This window comes from Zonotrichia leucophrys, chromosome 3, assembly GCF_028769735.1.
Source record: "Zonotrichia leucophrys gambelii isolate GWCS_2022_RI chromosome 3, RI_Zleu_2.0, whole genome shotgun sequence".
In the NCBI taxonomy this organism is placed as follows: domain Eukaryota; kingdom Metazoa; phylum Chordata; class Aves; order Passeriformes; family Passerellidae; genus Zonotrichia; species Zonotrichia leucophrys.
Genome location: NC_088172.1, coordinates 32248657 through 32270268, shown reverse-complemented (window position 1 = coordinate 32270268; position 21612 = coordinate 32248657). Strand labels below are relative to the sequence as shown.

General features: G+C 40.2%; 1 protein-coding gene across 1 annotated transcript; it reads left to right on the top strand.

Moving 5' to 3' along the window:
• Window positions 1-154: 154 nt before the first annotated feature.
• RDH14 (retinol dehydrogenase 14) lies at window positions 155-5282 on the top strand. Its single transcript, XM_064707758.1, has 2 exons — window positions 155-612; window positions 3794-5282. Exons 1-2 carry the CDS (start codon window positions 265-267, stop codon window positions 4409-4411), a joined length of 966 nt encoding a protein of 321 aa, XP_064563828.1. The 5' UTR covers window positions 155-264; the 3' UTR covers window positions 4412-5282.
• The last annotated feature ends 16330 nt before the right edge of the window (window positions 5283-21612 follow it).

The following is a 21612-nucleotide window of genomic DNA, read 5'->3' as shown; positions in this document are numbered from 1 at the left end:
CAATCAGCCCCCAACGTGTGCTGGTACTCGCACCCTACCCTTCTGCCGGTCGAGCCCCACTAGGTTTGTCTCCGCCCAGCTCCGCAGCCCGGGGCGGTCCTGCGGAAGGGCAGCGGAGCCCTCAGGGCTCGCAGCCCCGCCCGGCCCCGCCCCGTCAGGGCCGCTCTGGGGGCACCGGGCCCGGCCCCGGGCAGCGCGCAGGCTCCCGAGCCGCTCCGGGACCACAAGCCCCAGCAGGCCCCGCGCGGACCGGCCAGGCCCGGCATGGCCGCGGCGCTGCCGGCGCTGGTGCTTGGCGCGGGGCTGCTGGTGGCCGCCTGGCGCTGGCTGCGGGGCGCGGCGCGGCCCGGGCGCGGGGGCTCCATGCGGGGCAAGACCGTCATCATCACCGGCGCCAACAGCGGGCTGGGCCGGGCGGCGGCGGCCGAGCTGCTGCGGATGCGGGCCCGCGTCATCATGGGCTGCCGCGACCGGGCGCGGGCCGAGCGGGCGGCCCGCGAGATCCGGGCCGAGGTGGGCGAGCGGGCGGACGGCGGGGGTGAGCTGGTGGTGCGGGAGCTGGACCTGGCCTCGCTGCGCTCCGTGCGCGCCTTCTGCCACCGCGTCCTGCAGGTACGGCCGGGCCCGCGGCTCCCCGCCCCGCTGCCCCGGCCCGGGGAGGGCACGGCCGGCACGGGCTGGGCGGTGCTGGTGGCGGTCTCTGGGCTCCCTGGTGGCGCCCCGGTTTCCGTGTGGGTTGGACGAGGCAGTCCCTGCGGCCAGCAGCGCGCTCGGGGGCTGGGAAATCGCTGAGGTCACCGCAGGGTGAAGAGGGTGTAAGAAAACAGGCCGTAGATTGGCTCCTGGAAGCATGAACTTCGTTATACTTTGGTCTGTTTTGGTTTAAAATATTCTAGATAATTTCTGTTCTGGGAAGGCAATGCTTGTTTCTGTATGAGATAAATGATTTTTCTTCCTTTCTCTCTGAATTAACTAGTTTAACCTTTGTTGGTTTAAATTAGTGTTACAGCTCAGCCTTGCCACCAGAAAAAGAAAAGTTGCCAAGTGCACTGCTGATATGCTCCAGACATCCTTCTGCCGCCTCCTTAAGTTGTACCCCCACAAGGATTTAAGTCTCTCACCCACCACCAGCAGAAGCTAGTCAATAGACATTTTTGAATATATAAAATTTTTGCAGATTCCATAAAAACCTGAGTTCAAGGGGAATGGGGACATCCAGTTGCTTTGCCTGACAGAAATGCCGCTAGATTTGTAGAGCAGAGGGAAACACTGCAGGAGGCATTATTTCATTCCCACCAAAAGCATCTTTTGGGGCTTTGATCTCACCATATCTAGCTACTCAAGTCAGGAGACATGAAGTCATGGGGAGCCAAGCTTAATAAGTTCTGCTGCTGCTCAGGGATTTGTTAAGTACTTAAAAGATGCTCAGACCCTATTGTGAGAGGTGAAGAAAACATGGATTATATAGTATTAGTTTTAAAATTGCTCTTATAAAAGTTAAGTGTCAAGTTCTCTAGTAGGACACTTTGTAGTCTATATATATATGAATCCAGTGGTAAGGTCTAATCTTGTTTCAATGCTGTGGGAAAATCCACTTAAATGGAAGGATATAAAATTCGTGTAATATTCACACAGCAAAAAGAAAATACATGCTGTTTAACTTTTAGGCATTTTATCTTTTATAGTACAGAGTATCAGAGTGGCTCTTAAATAGATGGAGAAATAGATAAAGGAAAAGAGAGTGTGCTATCTTCAGAGTATTGCTGATGCCTGCATTATAACTTGAATGCACTTGAATGACAAGGGATGCACACTCAAGAGATACTTTCAAGAACTTTTCCACCCAAGTTTATGTTATTTACCTTCCCTATCTTTGAGTCCTTTTTGGAGCTGTTATTTTGGGATTTGTTTGAGGGTTCTTGTGGTTTTTTGTTTGACATAAAGAAGATATAAACGTCGTCAGGATGGAGAGACAGTGCACTCCCACTACTTATTGCATGACTGAAAGTGATTATATCTCACTCCTTAGTCTCACTGAAAAAAAAATAAACGACTGAGATGTTGGAGGGTTCCATGGGAAAGTGGAGAAAGTGAAAGTGAGCTTAGAGGCAGGAAATATCAAAGCAATGTTTTGTGCACTCTGCTTCCCTTGGTTAGTAGCTGCCTTCTTGGCATTGATCACATACGTCTAGGTTATTACATGTAGGAATTTCACAGAATTGCAAGTGTGGAGGTCTTGCTTCTTGAAGTGTTATCTTGCAAAATAAATCCTCCAGTCAGATGTTTTTCTCTAAAGAAGAAAGGAGAATGACTTCAGTGAGCAGTTCTGCCGTGAGTGCATCTTCACTCCTGTCCTGATTTAGTGAAAGTGACTGACCATTGTGTCCCTTTGGGTGAAGAGGAGAAGTGAGTTTGATGCTCTTTGGATCATGTCTTTGGGATCCAGTTATATGAAACACTGAGCAGCCACAAGTTCCATGGAAATCACTCTGAGGTTGAAGTACTTGAAGTTTTGAGTGATCAGATGCCAGCACCTTTAACTGAATGCCAAGTGCAAATTTGGGGTTTGCTTTTTGTATCTTTGCTGCTAATGGCAATGAAATAAAAGGGAAATGATGCAGAAGTCTTTTATGAGGTTCTCTATTTTTATCATCAAAATGGTTCAAGATTGTCTCAGCTTGTCTTCCAGTCCCTGTGTTGGGTTTAAAGAATTAAAGGCAAAGAAAACTCCCAGTGCTCTTAGAGAAAACGAATACCTTTGCCTCTGATTCATGCAAGCATAAATTGTTCTTTCACAGTGTTTTGTCAGAGGTGGGTAAGAGTGTTGAATTCAGAGCTCTCAATGCAGCTTACTTTAATTTGGTTTTGTTGGTTTTTTTTTTTAATTACAGTTTTGGGTAAATTGGAGAGCTCTTAATTTTTGAGTGGATTCTGGAGCATGAAGTGCATGATGCACATATCTAAGTTATCAATGCCATCTCCCTGTTAATTACTTATATTTTCTGATCCTGGAGAGTGTGACATATATCCTTGAGTTTGATTTTTACTAACCTGAACCAGAACAGTGGTCCATCAAATCTCATGTGCCACACACCTCATAGAGCCTCCGTTCCTTAGTTCCTGAGTAGACCTATTGGACTCAAGTGATGTGAAATGTGTTACTTCTCTATGAGTCCTGCTCCATAGTTCTCATCCAGCAGCAAAGTGATATGTACTGGTTTTAAAGTAAGACAAGTTTAAAATCATTAAAACATTATTTGGCAGAGTTTTTCATATCATCCCAGTGAGATGATGGGTCTGCAGTGTAATGGTCCCTCTTCTGCCCTGAGGGTAATTCCTTGTGCTCCATGCTTGCGTGTCTTCTGCACACTAGATCCCTCTGCTATAGCAGAGATTTGCCATAAATTAATGTGTGTCCTCTTGCAGTTCAAAAGACAGGTTGCTTTTTGAAAAGGAAAAATGCATCACAAAGGTAATTTATCACTGAATTGCTGTAGAAAAAGCTGCTCTTAGAGAAGGCAGTAGTTGTTCTTTGCCTGCATTAGAAGTTGATACAGATTTCCTCTCAGGTACTTGCATCCTACCGGGGTCCAGTGCACAGTTAGTGGTAGTTCAACTTAATGGTGTTTTTTTCCCAGCAATGCTTTAAGAGAATGTCAGAAAGTTACAATTCAGAAAACTAGAAATTAAGTTATTTCTATTTTAACAGTCCCCAATGAGAACTTGAAGCATAATAATGTTATACATGGGAGTTCTAAACCTGAATGATTTTTTTTCTTTCTTTTTTTTAAAGGAAGAGTCAAGGCTGGATGTTCTGATAAATAATGCAGGGATATTCCAGTGTCCATACATGAAGACAGAGGATGGGTTTGAGATGCAATTTGGTGTAAACCACTTGGGCCACTTCTTGCTCACCAACCTTCTTCTGGGCCTTCTCAAAAATTCTGCCCCAAGCAGAATTGTTGTAGTGTCCTCAAAGCTTTACAAATATGGAGAGATCAACTTTGAAGACTTGAACAGTGAAATAAGCTACAACAAAAGCTTTTGTTACAGCCGAAGTAAACTGGCCAACATCTTATTTGCCAGGGAGCTGGCCCGTCGGCTGGAAGGGACAGGAGTCACTGTCAACTCCCTTCATCCTGGGATTGTCAGAACAAATCTGGGCAGACATGTGAATATTCCTTTGCTGGCCAAACCTCTGTTCAACTTGGTGTCGTGGGCTTTCTTCAAAACGCCTCTGGAAGGAGCCCAGACATCTATTTATTTGGCCTCTTCTCCTGACGTCGAGGGCGTGTCAGGAAAGTATTTTGGAGACTGCAAAGAGGAAGAACTTCTGCCCAAAGCCATGGATGACTTGGTTGCAAGAAAATTGTGGGATATCAGTGAAGTGATGGTTGGCTTACTGAAGTAAGTGCCAGGGAGTGTCTGCAAAAAAGAATGCAGATAGCTATGCAGTGCATTTTGGCAGCAGTGAAATTCTCACTTTAAATGCTGTGGGAATACAGAATTTTACCCAGTAAGTATGAAATAAGAGTGATTTATTTTGGAACTCTGTTTTGAAATGAAAGACAATCTTCAAGAGGCACAAGCATTCAGAGAAATTTTTTAAAAAATTGTGAGTGTGAATATAATTTCTGGTTAAATCTGCTTAGAAACTCATGTTTTACAAATAAAAATTAAGCAGAAGTTTGTTTTGCAATATATAAACATATTTGTCAATACATGTCTTGTTGGACAATGCAGGGTACTGATGGTGAAACACTTCTGTAAAAAATTATTTGAAAATAAGTCTTAATAATAGTCATCTTTTTTTGAGCCATCACAATGCCAAATGGAATTAAGAGTTTTCCTGATATCTTGCACTGTAATTGCTGAGGCCTGTGAGTGCCTTTCAAAGGCTTTCAGCCCCATGGTTCAGTGAACAAAATCATTGAGCCATGCTGAGTTTTGCTATGAAGCACAAAGTCAGCTATTTTGTGATGTTGCTGCTGTTCAGTGTATAAGTACACTTGGTTGTGCAAGTTGTATTTTTATTTTCACGTGTGTTGAACTTGCTGTTTCTTGAAACCTTGGGTTTCATTAAAAGGGTAGTTGCAAAATGTATAATGGTCTTGATAGGGCTTTGCATGGCATGAACTGTGTAAGACCTCATGCAAATTAGACTGAAGAGAATAAGCTGCTCAGTGTGTTTGGCTTGACTGATGGCACTTTAACTCAGTAATGAGGTTCCATAAATGTCTCATACAGCTGACTGAGTATTCTTTAATAAAATCTTTTAAAAAGAAGACAGCATTCATTATTTTATTGTGGGGGATGTGTCAGAAACCAGCAGCCTTGGTAGAGTAGCCTTGTTTCAAAGCAGAACATGAACCCATGTGTTGGTTTAGGGAACCTGTGCTGTGGGGCTGGTAGAAATAAAATGGGCCCCAATGAAATACACGTGTGTTGAGTGAGTCTGTACTGATTTCTTTTTTTGTTTTGTTTTGTTCATGTAACTTATGATTTCATATTGACATTTATACCTTTTTGGTTTGGTCTACATTATTAAAAAGTTCTAGTGGTTAGGATATATAGTATGAATATGGAAGAATGGTTTAGAGTGATCTATATTACTGTTACTCAAAGGAAGGAGAATCAATAATAAATTATATATTCAGTAGTTCCTTAGTTATAAATACATCAGTTCTGCACTTCAGGTGGTGCCCTACTAATTTTTAAAAATTGTTTCTCTGTTTACTTGGACTCTCAGCATACTTTAGCTTTTGCACAGTGGAGTGGACTTGATCTTGCCTTCTTATTTCCCAGCAAGAGTCTATACTGGGTGACATGGGTGGTGCAGAAAACAAGCATTCCAGAAAATCAGAAGGCAAGCTGAAAAGCAGAGCAGGTTTGTAAAATCATGTAACAGGTTGAACTTTGCACTACTCACTGTAAGGCAAGGTGTTGTCAAAGCACATGTGAGTGTTGAACAGAGTTCTCTAAGTGATGCAGAGGGAGTTGTGCTACACACTTAAAGAAGTCCTGCTTTGATCTTCAGTGATGCATTTCACATTTTAACTTTAAACACTTGTAAATAGCTGCAAGCAGCACCTTTAGCAGGCAGCTGAAGAATGAAGGCTTCATTAACTTCTCTGTAAAGTGTTACAGAGGAGCTGAGCCAAACTTGTGTTTCAATACTACTGTAGCAATTCTAAAGAAACACTACTGCATTCTTCCTCTGCTGAATGTGTGGGCATCTTTTGCAAGGAGAGCCTTGGATGCAAAGGTGGACAGTGCAGAGGATGATTATCCTCAAAATAACTGCAGTAAAGAGCTGCATGGAAACCGCCTGAAGAGCGGAGATATATGTAATTTTCAGACTGAAATATGAGATGCAGAATAGGAAGTCCTAGTTGTATGCAGCAGGCCATACTTCATACATCCACAGTGTACTTATTTTTGTTCTTTTGAAACAGTTTTGAAATGAGAGCCATTGTCAGAAAGGGATTATACTCCTGTAATCATAACTAAATTACAGCCTCATTCTAGAGTAGACTAATCCTTAATGGACCCTTAGTGGAGGATGAATATTACCTGAAAACAATTTGAAAGGATGGATTGTTGAGGTACTTATGGAAAAGTGGGCTTTTTTCAACATCTGAAATAAGTAAAATTTATCACCTTCAAGATTGAGTGTCATTTAACTGCTGTAGATTCAAAAGCTTTGATTACTCCCTTGAGACTGCCGTGAATATTTCTTTATGTGATGCCTTTGAATTCTAGTAGCATCCAGGAACTAGAGACCTCACAGGACAACAGATCTACAAAAGCTAAGTGCGAAACCAAAGAGTCCTTATTTCAACAAAAAGTAATGCTGACTCAGTCTAGGTAAGAACCAAACATTTTGGCTAAGGTAGCCTCCTCTCCCTCTCCCCTCCTCTCATAAACTCAGGTGTATGTGTGTGATTTGAGGACTGTGGGCTGAATGTCTCCTCTTGGAGCTGGTGGAGGATCAGCGCCTTCACACTTGCCTCAGTGTAGCAGTGCCTCCAGAATGATGTGGCAAGCTCTCTCTATTACAGTTGTATAACCAATTTGTATCGAGAGCATGCGGCCAAAAATGTTGCATTCTAGTTGCCTTCTTTCACCATCACCACTCCTATCTCAAATTAAACTTACTTACTTTTAAATTAAAGTTTTTAAAATAAGGGTGAAAGAGGAAGGCAATGATCAGGGATATCAGGCAAAGCCTGTGGAAACGCAGCTTTCATTGACAGGTATGGACACTGACAACATAGCTGGCAAGTACATTACAGATATGAAAGTACAAATACCTAATCACCTGCAAATAAGTGGATACAGTAAAGAAAGCCACAGCTGGGTTTCAGATCTTGCTGAAGTTTCTGATAAACATAAATGTTAAAAGACTTTTTTCAAACACAAAATGTATCTTCAGCTTTCTTAGGTAAATGGTTAGAATTTGAGTTTTGATTTTTGAGTCCACGAGCAGTGTTGGGCCCACTCCATACCATGTGTGGGCCAGCACATGTTGAGGAATTGGGCTGGGGATGGAGCAGTCAGGCTTGTGTTGAGCTCAAGCAGTTGAGCTGAGAGTGGGAAACATCTCTGTATAATGGTCAAGAGAAACTTCAAGACTTCAAGTATCTTAAGGGGAGCACTTTCTAACTGTTTCACTACAATCTATTCACCTTTGGCTGTGGTGCTTTTGAAATTACCTGTAATAACGAACTTGCCTTATGGACGGACCAAGAATTTAAGAAGGAAAAATTGAAACAATTCCTTTTTTTTTTAAAACTTCTTTATTTTGATTCTAAATTGGAAGCCCTAGCTATCAGCCAGCTCTCCCTGCACACATCTATGTATTATAGCTGGGATTTCTGCAAGCAAGCTAAATTGAAGTTGCATGTATTCATTTTATATGCCCCATCTGTTTAAGCCAAGGGAGACTGACTTACTTTTTAAAAAGCACTCTGAATCTGTCACCAGTTTACCTTTCTTACCTTGCCACAAAGGCCAACGTCTATCCCCAGGCAAAGGGACAACTCTGCTCTTTCAGTTACTCCAGTCAACACAGTAGGCAAGCTTATAAACCCAGTGGGGGTTCTCCAGTAAAAATTCTCCATCTTAATGAGATAAATGTTCAGTTTTTCCATGATGCAATAAAACTAGGCGTATTTAAACTCTCCTCTTTTCAGCAGTTGCCTGGTTTGCCTAAGCTTGCTACTTAGTGAATGCTTCACAGGCTCCAAAGCCTGAGCCCTGTGAATGTGTGGCATGATTATGCTTTTGCTGAAAAATGTGGATAATTCCCACTTCAAACAGACTTAATTTCTTTTCACCTAAGGCTATAAACAAAATAAACAACTTACAAGAGTCATACAAATAACTTTAAAATGGAAGGCCTGTTCCCTTTTTCACATAACTTTTTCCAAACTAATCATTTAGAGAGTAATTGACTTGCAAAACAATCCAGGAGGCCTCCACAGTTGAATTATTATTTTTGATCTGTCCCAGACTGGTGCTGCTATTTCTCATAACAGAAAATGACAGGCTCCCTTTAGACTTTTTACTTACAGCTTTAGCTACCACTAGCAGCCTCACACCTGTTGTAACTGGATTCAGATCAGAGAAATTAATTAGAAAAGTTAATTAATTCCAAATGTCCTGTGTAACATGGGGAAAGGAATGCCTCCCTAATCGCCTTTTGTGAGGGAAGCCTGGCACAATGACCACCAAACAAGGTTTAGAGCCCTGTCTTTCCACATTTAAGAATGATCACTTCAGGTAATGTGGAAGAAACTTGGTTAATCTGCATAAGGAAAATATTGACAGTTTATTTGCCATGAAAGACTCAGAAGGTCATCACATGCTTGAATCACTTTATCACGGTGCTGAGAAAGTGATAGCTTTTCTTATGTCTGCTTCTTGGGCAAAACAAGCAATCTGGAATCATGATCCCACTAAAAGCACTGGGAGTCAGACATCTAAATATTTTTGCTGATCTTGATCTCCTGGCTTTAGGTTTGGGCAGTAGGACCCTTACAGCCAGATGGATGAAGATTGTTTTAAGCTTGATGAATGAGTCTTGCTGCACTCCTGTGGATGTATGGCATTTTTAAAGGAAATTAGGAGGCTGGGATGGTGGTGGCAGTAGCAGTGCTATGCATATATTAAATATCCTGCAGCATTCTACAGAATGGTGTGGGTTTTTCTCCCCAAAGAAACATCAGCTCATTGTTGCAGTTGTTGGGATGTCTGTCACCTGGACTGCAGTCTGATGGTGACTGATCTTAAGATAAACTATCTTAAGTTTATCTAAGTCCTGTTGCAACCTTCCCCACCAGGAGGTTGGTGTCCTGGGTCACTTCTCCAAATGCCACCTGCCCTGGAGACAAGCAAAGTCTTTCTAGATGCTTCAAGAAAGGGGTCATGAACAGCATCTGCAAAACAGCAGGTGACAAACCTTGAGGCTCAGAACCAACATGCACTGCATCAAGTACTTTTGGTATTTTATACACTTATTTACAGACAGAAATGCTTTCCTCAGTGTACATGGATAGATATTTTAGGCTTCAGGCTTCCCTGGAGGCCTCTATATGCATCTCTGTAGATGTATCCCATGAGTAAAAGATAGTAAATTGAAAATTGCTTCAGTACAACCAACCCATTTGCTGCTCTAAAGGGCTGAGATCCTACAGGTCCAGTAAAAATTATTGAGAGTTCTAGTTGGCACCTCACCTGGCTTTGAAAATACTTGGGAAGAGACTAGAGCTTTATTTTCCTTCAGTCTGCACTCCTCAAAATATTCAGAGTCCTAGATGTGTCTCAGAAGAATCACCACAGATAGGAAAATAAAAATAAGATTGTTTTATGAAGACTTTTTGTCCATAAAATTTTGCTGTTAGTGGAAAATTTTAAAAAATTCTTATTTTATATAGTAAGATGTATTATGAAATAATTGTATTAGCATAGCTAAGACTGGGGTCTTGGGCCAGTAGAACAGACTAAAAGATAACAAGCTCATCTGTAGTCACAAAAGAGGCAACTTGAAAATTCAAAAGGAATAATTGAAAAACTTTGATTACAGTTATGTTGTTTCTGAATTTGGGTTTTTAAGGGGTTCTGTTTGTTTGATTCTAGATACTTGCGACTTCTTTAAAAAGGGTTAAAACTGTATAAAATATTAAAACGTCCATGTTTCAACAAAGAGGCACAGTTCTTCACTGTGGAAAACCCGTTAAATGACAGGAAATGGCTTAATGTGGTAGGTGTTCATTTTTAGGGGTTCTGTTGACAGAAGTTGATGGATGAAAATATTGTATTTCATTTTTGCCTTTTGTTCAGTAAATAGCATGGAATTTTGATGCTGCCTAGAGGGACGGCTTTGTACTACGGTGGTCTAAACTGGGATTTTTCATTAATGTAACTCAATCAGAGTAGATGGGATTTTTTTTTCCTGGTTTTTTGTTAATTTTTTTTTTAGGAAAAAAGCTGAAGTCAAAGAGAAGACCAAGAAAAAAGCACCACAAAGTTTATCTTTTACTCATCTGGAAGAGTTTATTTTAAACACGGAACATTGTTTGCTGCTGTGGAAATGAAAGTGAGAGAGTTGCAGCTTTCTTCCAATGCCATCTGGCAGATGATTTACTTGCATATGGTATTCACTAATCCAAATAACCCCGTGTGTGGTAGCATTGTCTCTTTACTGATCATGCAGCTGACTTGGCTGAACCCTCCATGGCTCACACAAGGCTATCAACAGCACAGTACAATAGGTTGTTTAAAATTAGAACAGTATTATGGAAAAGGATGTGCCAAATTCATTGTGCCTTTACCTATATTAAGCATTTGCCTTGAGTTTGATGTTTCCTTTTCATTCTCTTCATGGTTTTATTCACTCCAGATCTACTTGGGCTATAGCCCATTTATTTCAGCACTTACATGTAGCTCAGATGGGACCAGAGTGGTGAGCACCCAGCCCTGGGATGGTATCCTTGCCCTGATGGTAATTGTATTTTCTCCTGTAAGGTCCTTCATGAAACTTTTATTTCTGCTGGGAAATAAAGCTTTTTTTTCTTTTAGCAGGATAGCTGTATGATGTAACCAGTACTTTTGTCGTTAAGGAGTTCTCCCAGTTCTTAATCAGAGCCAAAATTGTCTCTAGATCAGGATATTTCTATTTATCAGGCAACAGATCCAACTACTCCATTATTATATTAATATTAGTCCTCTTCCTCTTGCTGTAATGCAAACTAAAGAGCCTCAAATGGCTATATCTGGAAGTAAAATAACCAGAGGATTATGCCTTGAGAAGCAAATCCCAGGCTGTGAGTAAATAGAAGTAAATAAATATCTTTTGTTTAAATTCTAAGGAGAGGTGGGTATCTGATTCTCTTCTATACTCAAGATAATTTAATGTAATGTAATGTCTCCCTTTTCAATGTATTCTGACTGAGTTTTCCACAGTGCTTAACTCTATGTGCATAAATTTCTTATTTTGTATTCAAATTCCACTCTCTGTTCTAAAGTTCTAAAATATAAGTATTCAGTGTACCTTAATTTTAGTCACTTCTGGCTTTTAATTGGATATGGCCTTGATAGGCCACTTCAAATAGTTCATTCTGTGGTTCCATTTGCAGTTGAACAATTTGTTAATTGCTGATTTTCCTTAGAGATCGATCACTATAACTCATATGTGAAATTAAAATACATATAGTGTAAATATTTTTGTAGAAGATAGGGAAAGAATTGAGAGCTCAGCTCTTTTCTTGCAAAGTAGTTGACACTTTGAACTCACTGGCTGTATCTGTATTACTGGGCATTTATTGCCAGAATAAATTGTGTCCTTAATCACAGGTTGACAGGGGTAGTTGGGCAATGTTCATGTTACCATATCCTGTTCTCTCCCCAAAAATGTGTAGGTGCATCCAGGCTGTTTTCTGGGAGTGTCCTTGGCCCATTCTGACTCCTGAATGATGCAAGGAGCTATTTAGAAAAGTATTAGTTGGCCAGAGCCAGAATTGTGCCAGGAACTGCCAGAACTCTTGAACAGCACTGATGATTGAATTTCAGTGCTTGGGCAGGTGCCCTGTAACTCCTTAGTGGAGTGCAATAAGCATAGCCAAAAAATGCCCTTCTTCCTTCAAATGTCAATAGATAAAAGTAATTTTCCAGTCTATATCCATGACATTCAGAGACTGGTCTAAAAAGCTGAACCGTATTTTCTCTTCATAACTTCATAGTGTGAAAATTCCACTGACTTTGCTGCAATTTCTATGGACTGACCCTGTAAACAGATGGGAAATTGGTATTATTAACATCACCATGTCATCATGCTTTATTCATTTCCAATTTTATAACGATAGTCTGATCTCTTGGAATTGTATGTGCTATCACAGCACTGGACTATGGAAAGCTATTTTATCAAATGTGTTATTCTTGGACTAGAATTCAGAGTTATGCTGTTACATTTTATAGATCCATAGATTTTTTAAAGCCAGAAAAGGCCCTTAGATTATTTAGTCTGACTTCCTGAATGATACAAGACATTTAATTTAACCCAGTTAGTCCAGCAATCTGGGTTTGGCTAAGGCTTATCTTCTAGGACAATGTGCATTCAGGATCTAAAGCCATCAGTAGTTGGGAGAATCCATCACTTCCTTTGGGACTGCTGCCCACCCTCTTAAAAATGTGTGGTTTGAGTTTTGCCTGAATTTGTCTGGCTTTCACTTCCAGCCATCACCTCTCATTATGCTGTTCTGTGTGAGATGAGGGTGCTGTTGTTACTGCTCAGTATTTTCTCCCCGTGCTGATACTTGCACACTGCAATCACTGAAATCACCACTGGATGTTTTTATTAAATTCAACAGACTGAACCCCTTTATTTTCTTATTGCAAGGCCCTTTTCCAAGATTTCCAATAATATCTATGGATCTCCTCCACATCCCAGCCAAAGTTTCACCTCTTTTGTGACACAAGGAAGCAAGAACTGGATGTAATACTCCAGTGTGTGTCCATTTGTAGGCAATCCTAGTGCTTCTCAGTGCTTTCCCTCAGTTACTCTAAAGTTATCACTAATTTGATAGCTTTAGATATAATAATAATAATGCCTTGGGCAGCCCCCTGGCACTGAGGCCAGCTGGAATATCATAGTTTGCATCACTACTCTTGAATGCTTTTAATCTTTCACAACAGGATGTCGACATCCAGACTACTTTTTGGTATTGCTTCCTGTCAATTTCTAGCACTGAGTTGGCGTTTAAATCTGGGAAAATGCTGGCAGAGGCCAAAACCATGCCAGGGATGAAAAAAAACATCTCATGGTATGTATGCTCAAGGGCTCACCTCTAGGAATATTTCCTGGGATTTTTTTGTTCAATATGGTATCCTAAAATGGTCAAGTTACCCTCAAGGCATCAGATATTTTTAGCTTCAGTGAAAGTATTTAAAAAAGACACATTTTTCATTTTTGCTTTAAGAATCTAGAAGACAGATGTATAGACTCAACTGGTCATCTCAGCTAGATGGAGATATTGTCAAGTTAGAGATGTCCTGATTTTCATTCACCCCATTTTCCTCAGATGCCTGTTTTTGAACAGTTTCTTTGTTTGGTAGGATTTGCCTCTCCCTTTCACAGCTGACAGTAAGGGTACCTGAACAATTAAAAGCCCAAGTTCAACTTCTCATGACAACACTTAGATGAAAGAACTCCTGCTCAGCTTCACTTTTGTGCACAACTCCTAATCCTATGGAGATGACTCCTATGGTGATAGCTATGCGTGTAAATCATGGAAAGGGTTTTTTGCTCAAATTACCCATGAATATAATATATTTGCACGGATGCAATAGACAGACTTTCAATTAATTTTCTCTGACTCTTACAGTAAGAATTGTACATTAAATAGAGCCTTCTCTCCTGAGTTTTCAAAATTCAAAGAGTAGTGTGTTTGTGCATGCGCCTGGTTGGGTGACAGCCATGGAAGGTCCTTGCAACTGGTTTCACTGAAGCGTGGAGTGCTGAGCACAGCATATTCAAATTGTGAATATGAGACTCTCATATTTAGAGGCTGTCACCAGTTTGGGCTGTAGAGTGTGCTGTGGATTGTGGTAGCTTGGGACCAAAATACTGCCCTGTTCAGTCATACTTGATAGAGGACAATTACTCTTTGTGGAGAGGGAAAGGGATGGCAGATATGATAAGTCCCAGCCACTTGAGGCAGATCTGTTGACAAACATGAATAGCAGTCTAGACTTTCTTCTCACTTATAAACCATCTTTAATATTCGTTTGTGTGCGTACTGAAAAAGTACAAATTGCTCTTCTTACCTCAGAAACACCTGTGTTCAAGAGTAATTTGAATAGCTGATATGGCATGAAACAGTGCAAAGCCTGTTGCAGACATAGAGTGGGGATTCATTATTACTTTCATTCCATTTATTATCATCACCTTCAGTGACACATGCAGTGTTTCTTTCATCACCCTGTAAGGGAGTTAAACACTACAACTGCAGTCTAATATTTCTCAACACCTGCCCATCTGGCAAGTCTTTGTTTGCTGAAGTTTGTTCTACCACCGTTGATTTTAGATTTCCACTTTTACAGCTGATCAAAGAGATGAGATTACTTAAAACAAGGGCTTCCTGAACAAATATATCACCATTGGTCTAATTTGGATTTAGAGATCCCTGGCAGTGAAACCTCTGGGCAGATTGGGTTAGCAAAAATGAATGTGCATGCAGATATTTATGATGCCACTTTGTTATTTTTAATGCACTGTACATTCAGGATTTTCTTCCCTTTATAGTGGAAGATCATGTAGATGTTTCTTTGAAGACTAATTTAGGAAAGTTGGCAAACATGTAACATGTGCAATTTATTATATTAATAATATCTGATGAAACAACAAATGTGAATAATCCTGCTGAGTACAGAGAAAACAAATGGTCTCTTTTTATGCTGTAGTTTATCTGATCTTGGTAGACAGTTAATATATTTTGAAACAAAATATGCATGGCAAATGTTTTCATAATACTCTAATAAAAGTATTACTCTTTCTCATTTTCAGGGGTTTTTTTCTCTCTCAATCTCCCCTTTGTTTTCTTCAAATAAAAAAATTACAAAACATGGATGTTACCATCTGTAAAAAACTAAATTCTCCTCAGCTGTGAACGCTGTTCCAGTAGGTTCCTGTTCACCCTATGTACAATAAATAATATGGCATGGAAAATAGTCCGAAATCCAGTGTAATTCACAGAGATATTAATAAATTCTATGTTTCTTTTCTGGTAGGGATGCCAAGCAGCTGAGCAAATTGGAGCTCCACTGCTGAAGATGATTGAAACAGAACAAAGTAGGGCACAGTCAATAGTGAAGCCAATAATACAGTGAGAAATCCATTTGCATTGTTGATTCATTATTTTATTTGGTGTGCTATTGATTTGGTCTCTGCCAAGAGAGACTAAGGGCTTGGTCACAGCTTTGTTGATTTCATTTAGGGCTTATATAGAATGGCTGGAAGAAAATTGTAGTGAGCAGGACATGACTCGGCTAACTTGGAAAAGCCTGGGAATTTTTGACTCTAAAAGCTGGATTCCTCTCTGTGTTCCTCCACTCCTACAAGCTGCTGAGCCTTCTCCAAAGGGTTGAGGGTGCTTCACCATCAGACCCCATGTGCCCACTGGCATCCCACCAAGCAGGCTGCTGGGTACCCTTAGAGCATCCGAGAAACCATCCTTTAGAGAATCAGGGAAATACTTATTCAAGTGTCAGTCCTTCTGCTTAAAACTTTCCACTGCTCACTGGGGCAGATTCAGAAACATCAGTCTCATTGATTTTCCTTCTTTTCCCCCCTTTTGTTTGTTCCTAATTGTCTTAGATGAGTTTTTTTTAAAAAACTCCTTCCTGATTGCTAACTGCCAACAGGGTAGCTAGTGCCATTGCACTGGAGGAAGTCAACAAATGAACCCATGTGTAAATGAATGTCATTAACCATCAACTTGACTTCCTCAGCAGTGAGGAATACCGTACTTCATTAAAGTTCCACTCCTATTGTCAATTTGCATCTAATTTACAATTTTAGTCTAGGAAAGTTTGTCCCTGTTTTTTGTTAGCTGGATTAACTTTAAATACAGTACTTAAATTATGTTTTTTGGATCTTTCAGCAAGTCAAAGTGGCTGCCAGTTCTCTAGAAATGAGCAAACTGGCTGTTTCTTATGAAACATACTGTTTGCTTGAAATTCGCACTGGGGCATGGCCATGTGTTTGTACATATGTTTCAAGGATGCATCTGCTCTCTGTTCATAAATTTAAAAATTCCTTTTCATTACTCCCTACGAATTCACCCTGAGTTTCATGTTAGCAAAGGACCCAGTGAGATTTCAAGGAAGAAATTAAATAATTTCAGATCATTTTGCCAAGTTTATTGATAATGATAATCAGCCTCTGATGGTAACCAGCTAAAAACCCCAGCCTGTAAAATTGTCTGTGGTTTTGGAATTTTTGTAAATGTGGCTCAGGATATGTTTTTACCCTTTTCACTGACAAGAAATGTGGATCTTCTGTTGCCTAGAAAAATTGATAAATGAATTGTCTGGAAGAATAACTGGTGGCTGGGAGATTTTCAAAGTAAAGGATGTTTATCAGACTTCTGAAAATATGTTGTTATTAAAGACTTAACCAATGAGCATTTTGAGTAAAGAAAGTTTTCTGTTTAACTTCTTGGTAGACAGATATACCTAATTCATTTTCCAGTAAAATTGCCCCTTGTATTTCTAAATTTTAAAGAAGTAGCAGAAAGAATATGTTCCTTTTTTTTTATTTTTTTGCATCTTAAGAAGGCAGGGAGAAATTATAAATGTAATGTTCCATGTGCTTTGAAGGGCTAATTATGCATTTGGTATAAAATACGTTGGCAAACAAATACATGTGATAGAGGACAGATATTACTGATGCCTTCATATCCTAGGAGACATTTTTCTATTTTCAAGCTGGTGTCTAGACTATTGCAGTGAAATTCCTCCTTTGACTAAATTTAATATGTGTACATTCTGCCCATTCTAGCCTCGAGATCTGAATTGTACATCTTTGGTAATGCTGCTAAATATGACAGAATAAAAAGTATCCTAGTGATTTGGGATAGCAACTTATACCAGCAGGGTACTGACACATATGTCTAAATTCCTCTGCGGCTACCCAAAACATAAGTATTTATTGAATTAGGACTCAGACTACTTGGGACAGAATTAAGCCTATTTCAGATGAAACTTATCCTCTCATGTATTTGTTATCACATAAGAATTTTGATTCATATCAAAAGGTAGCAGCTAATAACCATAAACATTTTTCTTTTTAAAAGTTTTGCTTCTCCTCTTATTCAGAAAATGGATTTGCTTCTTCTGGAAAATAGAGACGCCCAAATGGCAGCTCAAGATGGGCACTTCCTTTTTAGCAGAGTTGTGGCAATAGTTCTTTTAAAGATTGATGGCAGCAGTGAGGGGGAATCTCAGATCTGTAATAGTTTGTAATATTGCATGTATAGGTTAGATGTGAGCTGAAGTAAAACCAAGGTGAAGTGGCCAGTCCCTTTGCCATGTATCTGGTAGCCTTTTTCTGGTCACACATGCTATTCTGGTTGAATATTTTCCCCAGTCAAATGTAATTTCTGGAATAGGTGGTATAAAGTGCAGATTTTTATCTTTTATATATAATATTGGAAAAATTGCTCTTGTTTTCATGGGCAAACTGCTGAAGCAGGTCAGAGTTTGTAATTTTTCTGTCAGCACAAATTAATTTAAAGGCCTTCCATGTAATAATAATAGATTTAAATTGTTTATAGGGTAGATTTTAATAAACACTGCATAACACAGAGCAGTGCCTAGCACAACCACTTGATTCAGTGCCAACAAAATATCATATTTCATTGGGGCTCTGAAGAAATAGCACAAACAATGAAGATGTCTGAGGTATGTCACAATACCATGATCAAAAGGATTGTATTATTTAAATATTATAATAAGCTCAATGATGTCTTTTGAAATAGAATGATTTTAATTCAGAAACATCTGCTTGAAAGTCCAAGGAGATTACGAATGTCCGTTCCTGAAAACATACTAATTAAAGGCTCTAAATACTTAGAATAGTTCTATGCCTATGTAAGTTAGTCCAACTGATAACAAAACTCGATGTTTCATAATGTTTCATATTATTTCAACTTCTTTTATTTGAACAAGGGAATAGATAAACAAAAGGAAATGATCCTGTTGTTTTTAAAATTTTGTGAAAATATAACCCAAACCAAGGTCATTCTTCAAATTCATGGTCCATATGGCTTGGCTGACACAAGTAGCTGTAAGGATAATATCACTTTGTAGGAACAGTGGGACTCAGCTCTCTCCAGCTCTGTGCAGTAGCAGAGTGGAAAGAAAATGTAAACTGAACTGGTCCTTTATCCACCAGTTTTGATACCTCAGATATATCTGCGTCAGTAGAAGCATAAACTACTGCAGCTTCTGGGTGTCTTTAATAAAATTTCCAAAAAATAATTATCTTCTACTTCATGTAAAAGTATGGAATAACTGGTTTGTGTTTGGCCTGCAAGTCATCAGATGTCATTATTATAAGTGGGCTTCAGAAGCAGCTATGTTGTAGGGGAATGGAGAAATACTTCTGTTAATTGTGGCATTACTATTTGGAAGAAGCTGCTGCTCAGATTGCTGCTTTACAATGTTACTCATCAAGTACAATTCCACTGCACTGGCTGAGCAGACCTTCCTGCTAAGTAGGCCACATTGGGAAATATTGTTTTTCTTATTCATTAGAGTAAAGAAAGTTTAGCTGCGTGTATGTTGTAACACTAGGAATATAAAATACATTTATAGTCAAATGCCTGTTCCAGATTTCTTAATGTCAAAAAAAAAAAGGTGAGCAAGGCAATGTCTCTGGGTGACTGATTTGTCCTGATAGTCACATACATCATACAGGCTGCATGTTTGATATAGTGAAAAAAATTAATACAACACAACAAAACAGTCATCAGGGCTACATCTCAAGAGATATTTGGGCATCAGTCCTGTAGAATAACCAGGCAAGGTGTACATATCCCAGCACCAGCTCACTTGCACTTTCATTTCTGTCTTGCCACATTCAGTCTGATGCTGTCTGCTAAGACTAAAAATATTGCTAGAGCCAGAAGTTGGTTCTTCCTTAAATTGTCTTTGATTTATTGAGTGAGTTGCTGGACAGCTGGTGGCCAGCCAAGCCAGCCCACCACAACTTCACACTAGATGCCCCCTGGACTGACTGGAGTGCATATCAGGCTGCTATTCTCAGCTGCATGGACAAACTCCAATGTTGCAAATCTTTACATTCAGATACATCCCAAGCTACAAGAATCAGAAGACAATAATTATCTGTTCTCCACACAATCAATCATAAAACCTGGGCATGGAAGAGTGAGCTCCCAGAGTGGTAAAACACTAGCTCTTTCAGGAGGAAATGCTGAAGAGGCTGAGCTGAATTTCTGCTGACCCTCGAGAACCCAGTCCATCATGTGTGCTGTTTTAATGACTATTAAATATTTTTTGGAATTAGGTGTCTTAACCAGGACAGCCTTGGCCATCAAAACCTGTAAAAGACAACCCCTTATGATGCCCAAACAAATAGTCCACTCAGATGGAGGCTCTATCTACTGTGAAGATGAGATTTACAGGCAGGACATTGTCACTGCTCCTGCTGCTGTATCACACTATTGCTGATACAGGGCGGGTGCCATTGGCCTTCTTGGCCACCTGGGCACTGCTGGCTCATGTTCAGCTGCTGCTGACCAGCACCCCCAGGTCCTTCTCCTCTGGGCTGCTTTCCAGCCACTCTTCCCAAGCCTGTAGCGCTGCAGGGGTTTTTGTGACCCAAGATCGGGACTCAACTTGTTAAACCACATGCACTTGGCCTCAGCCCACTGACCCATTCATTTTGCCCTGGGCTGGATGAATCTTGTTGGATTTACCTCACTGCCCATGTAGGACAGCTGAGAGAAGCTAGTGTACTAAAGTGATGGAAGGGAAAATTGGCTTTAGAATAACTCTAAGCAAGAATCAGCACTTCAGTCTTCACTCACATAGTGTGACTTGCACATCTGACAGAGTTGATGGCAATGCTTAATCAAGGGATTTGCTTTAAATAAATAAATCTATGCAATCTGGATTTTCCTTTTCTGCTCCTCTGCTTGCAGCTGCAGATTCCTGCTCACTGCTGTAGCTGCACATCAAAAGAACTTCATAGACAGAACTGACCACATATATTTCATCTTCTAAAACAGCTGTTTGTGGAGACCCAGTTCTTGGTGTTTGATGCTTAAGACACCAGTGATAATAAGCAAAAAACAGTCACATGTGTATAAAAGAAACAAAGGAATGGGTGCTTGGCATCATTCTCTCTTTTAGCTGAAGTTTCTGTGTTTCCACAGACTCTTTGGGACAGTCTCACTGGCTGCTTTAGGGCACTGTCTTTGTTCTGCCTCTATGGACTTCTCTGCAGAACTCAGACTATTAAATGCATTTGTGACTTCACTCAGCTCATGAGTACATATCTTTTTTCATCTGGATGTATCTGTACTCTCAAATGACTGTCCCCACTTCTTCAACCATCGTGGTCCCATGGCAATCTACCCTGCACAGATGCAGTGCAGTTCCCTTCCAGGCTTCTTTCAGGAATGGGTTAGTTAGGTCCATTAGAAAATATCAGGTGTGTTTATTGGGGAAATTTCACTTCCAGACTGCTCCCAGTAGGCAGAACAGATAAATGTACCTGGCTTGGATCTCTGTGCAGCCCTGTGACCCTCTCCAGGCAGGGTGCTTGGAGATTCCCTGACACTGTGATGTGCCAAGTTACGCAGACAATAATGTCTGTCTCGTGCCACAAAAATGCTATTCTAGTGGGCTGCAGCACAGCACTGAAATTATTTTTAACACCATAAACTGATAAAAGTAATAAAATAATCAAGTCTCATGGCCCACAGGGACAAAGGAGAGCTACAGGGATGTGCTGTCTGTATGTGTATGGTTAGTGTGCTCTGGACAGCCTGGGTGTGACCATGCTGCACCCCTAAGCTCAAATCACTCCCCAGGGAAAATATTTTTAGCATATAGAAGAGTAATTGAAGTAGCCAGTAGCTTCTGGCTTAGCTCCTCATTCTTCTTTTTGCAGAGCTGTGCTTGTAATATCATGAATTCTCAAAGGATACAGTGGGCAAGGGAGCTATGAAGGTACAAGAGTGAGACAAATCACTGGGGACATCATTACTTTTTTTTAAGCCTGATGGATCTACAAGTGGGGATGACTCTATACCATAATTCTAAGAATCTTTAAAACTGACACCAAGGAAATACAAGACCATAGAATAAACATAGAACTATAACTTTCTCTGAAATTATGTCAAAAACCTGCAAAAGCACTGGTTTGTAGTCTCAAGTAGATCTTTCTAACTCTTTTTCAGCATACAGGAGGAAAAAAATTTGCAGCTGTCCTTGGTCAAATGTTACGCCTTCCTATCAACAGCTCCTTTTAGCCTTTGAAATCTTCCCCACAGTGTTAAACATTTACCCATGATGCATAAAGGA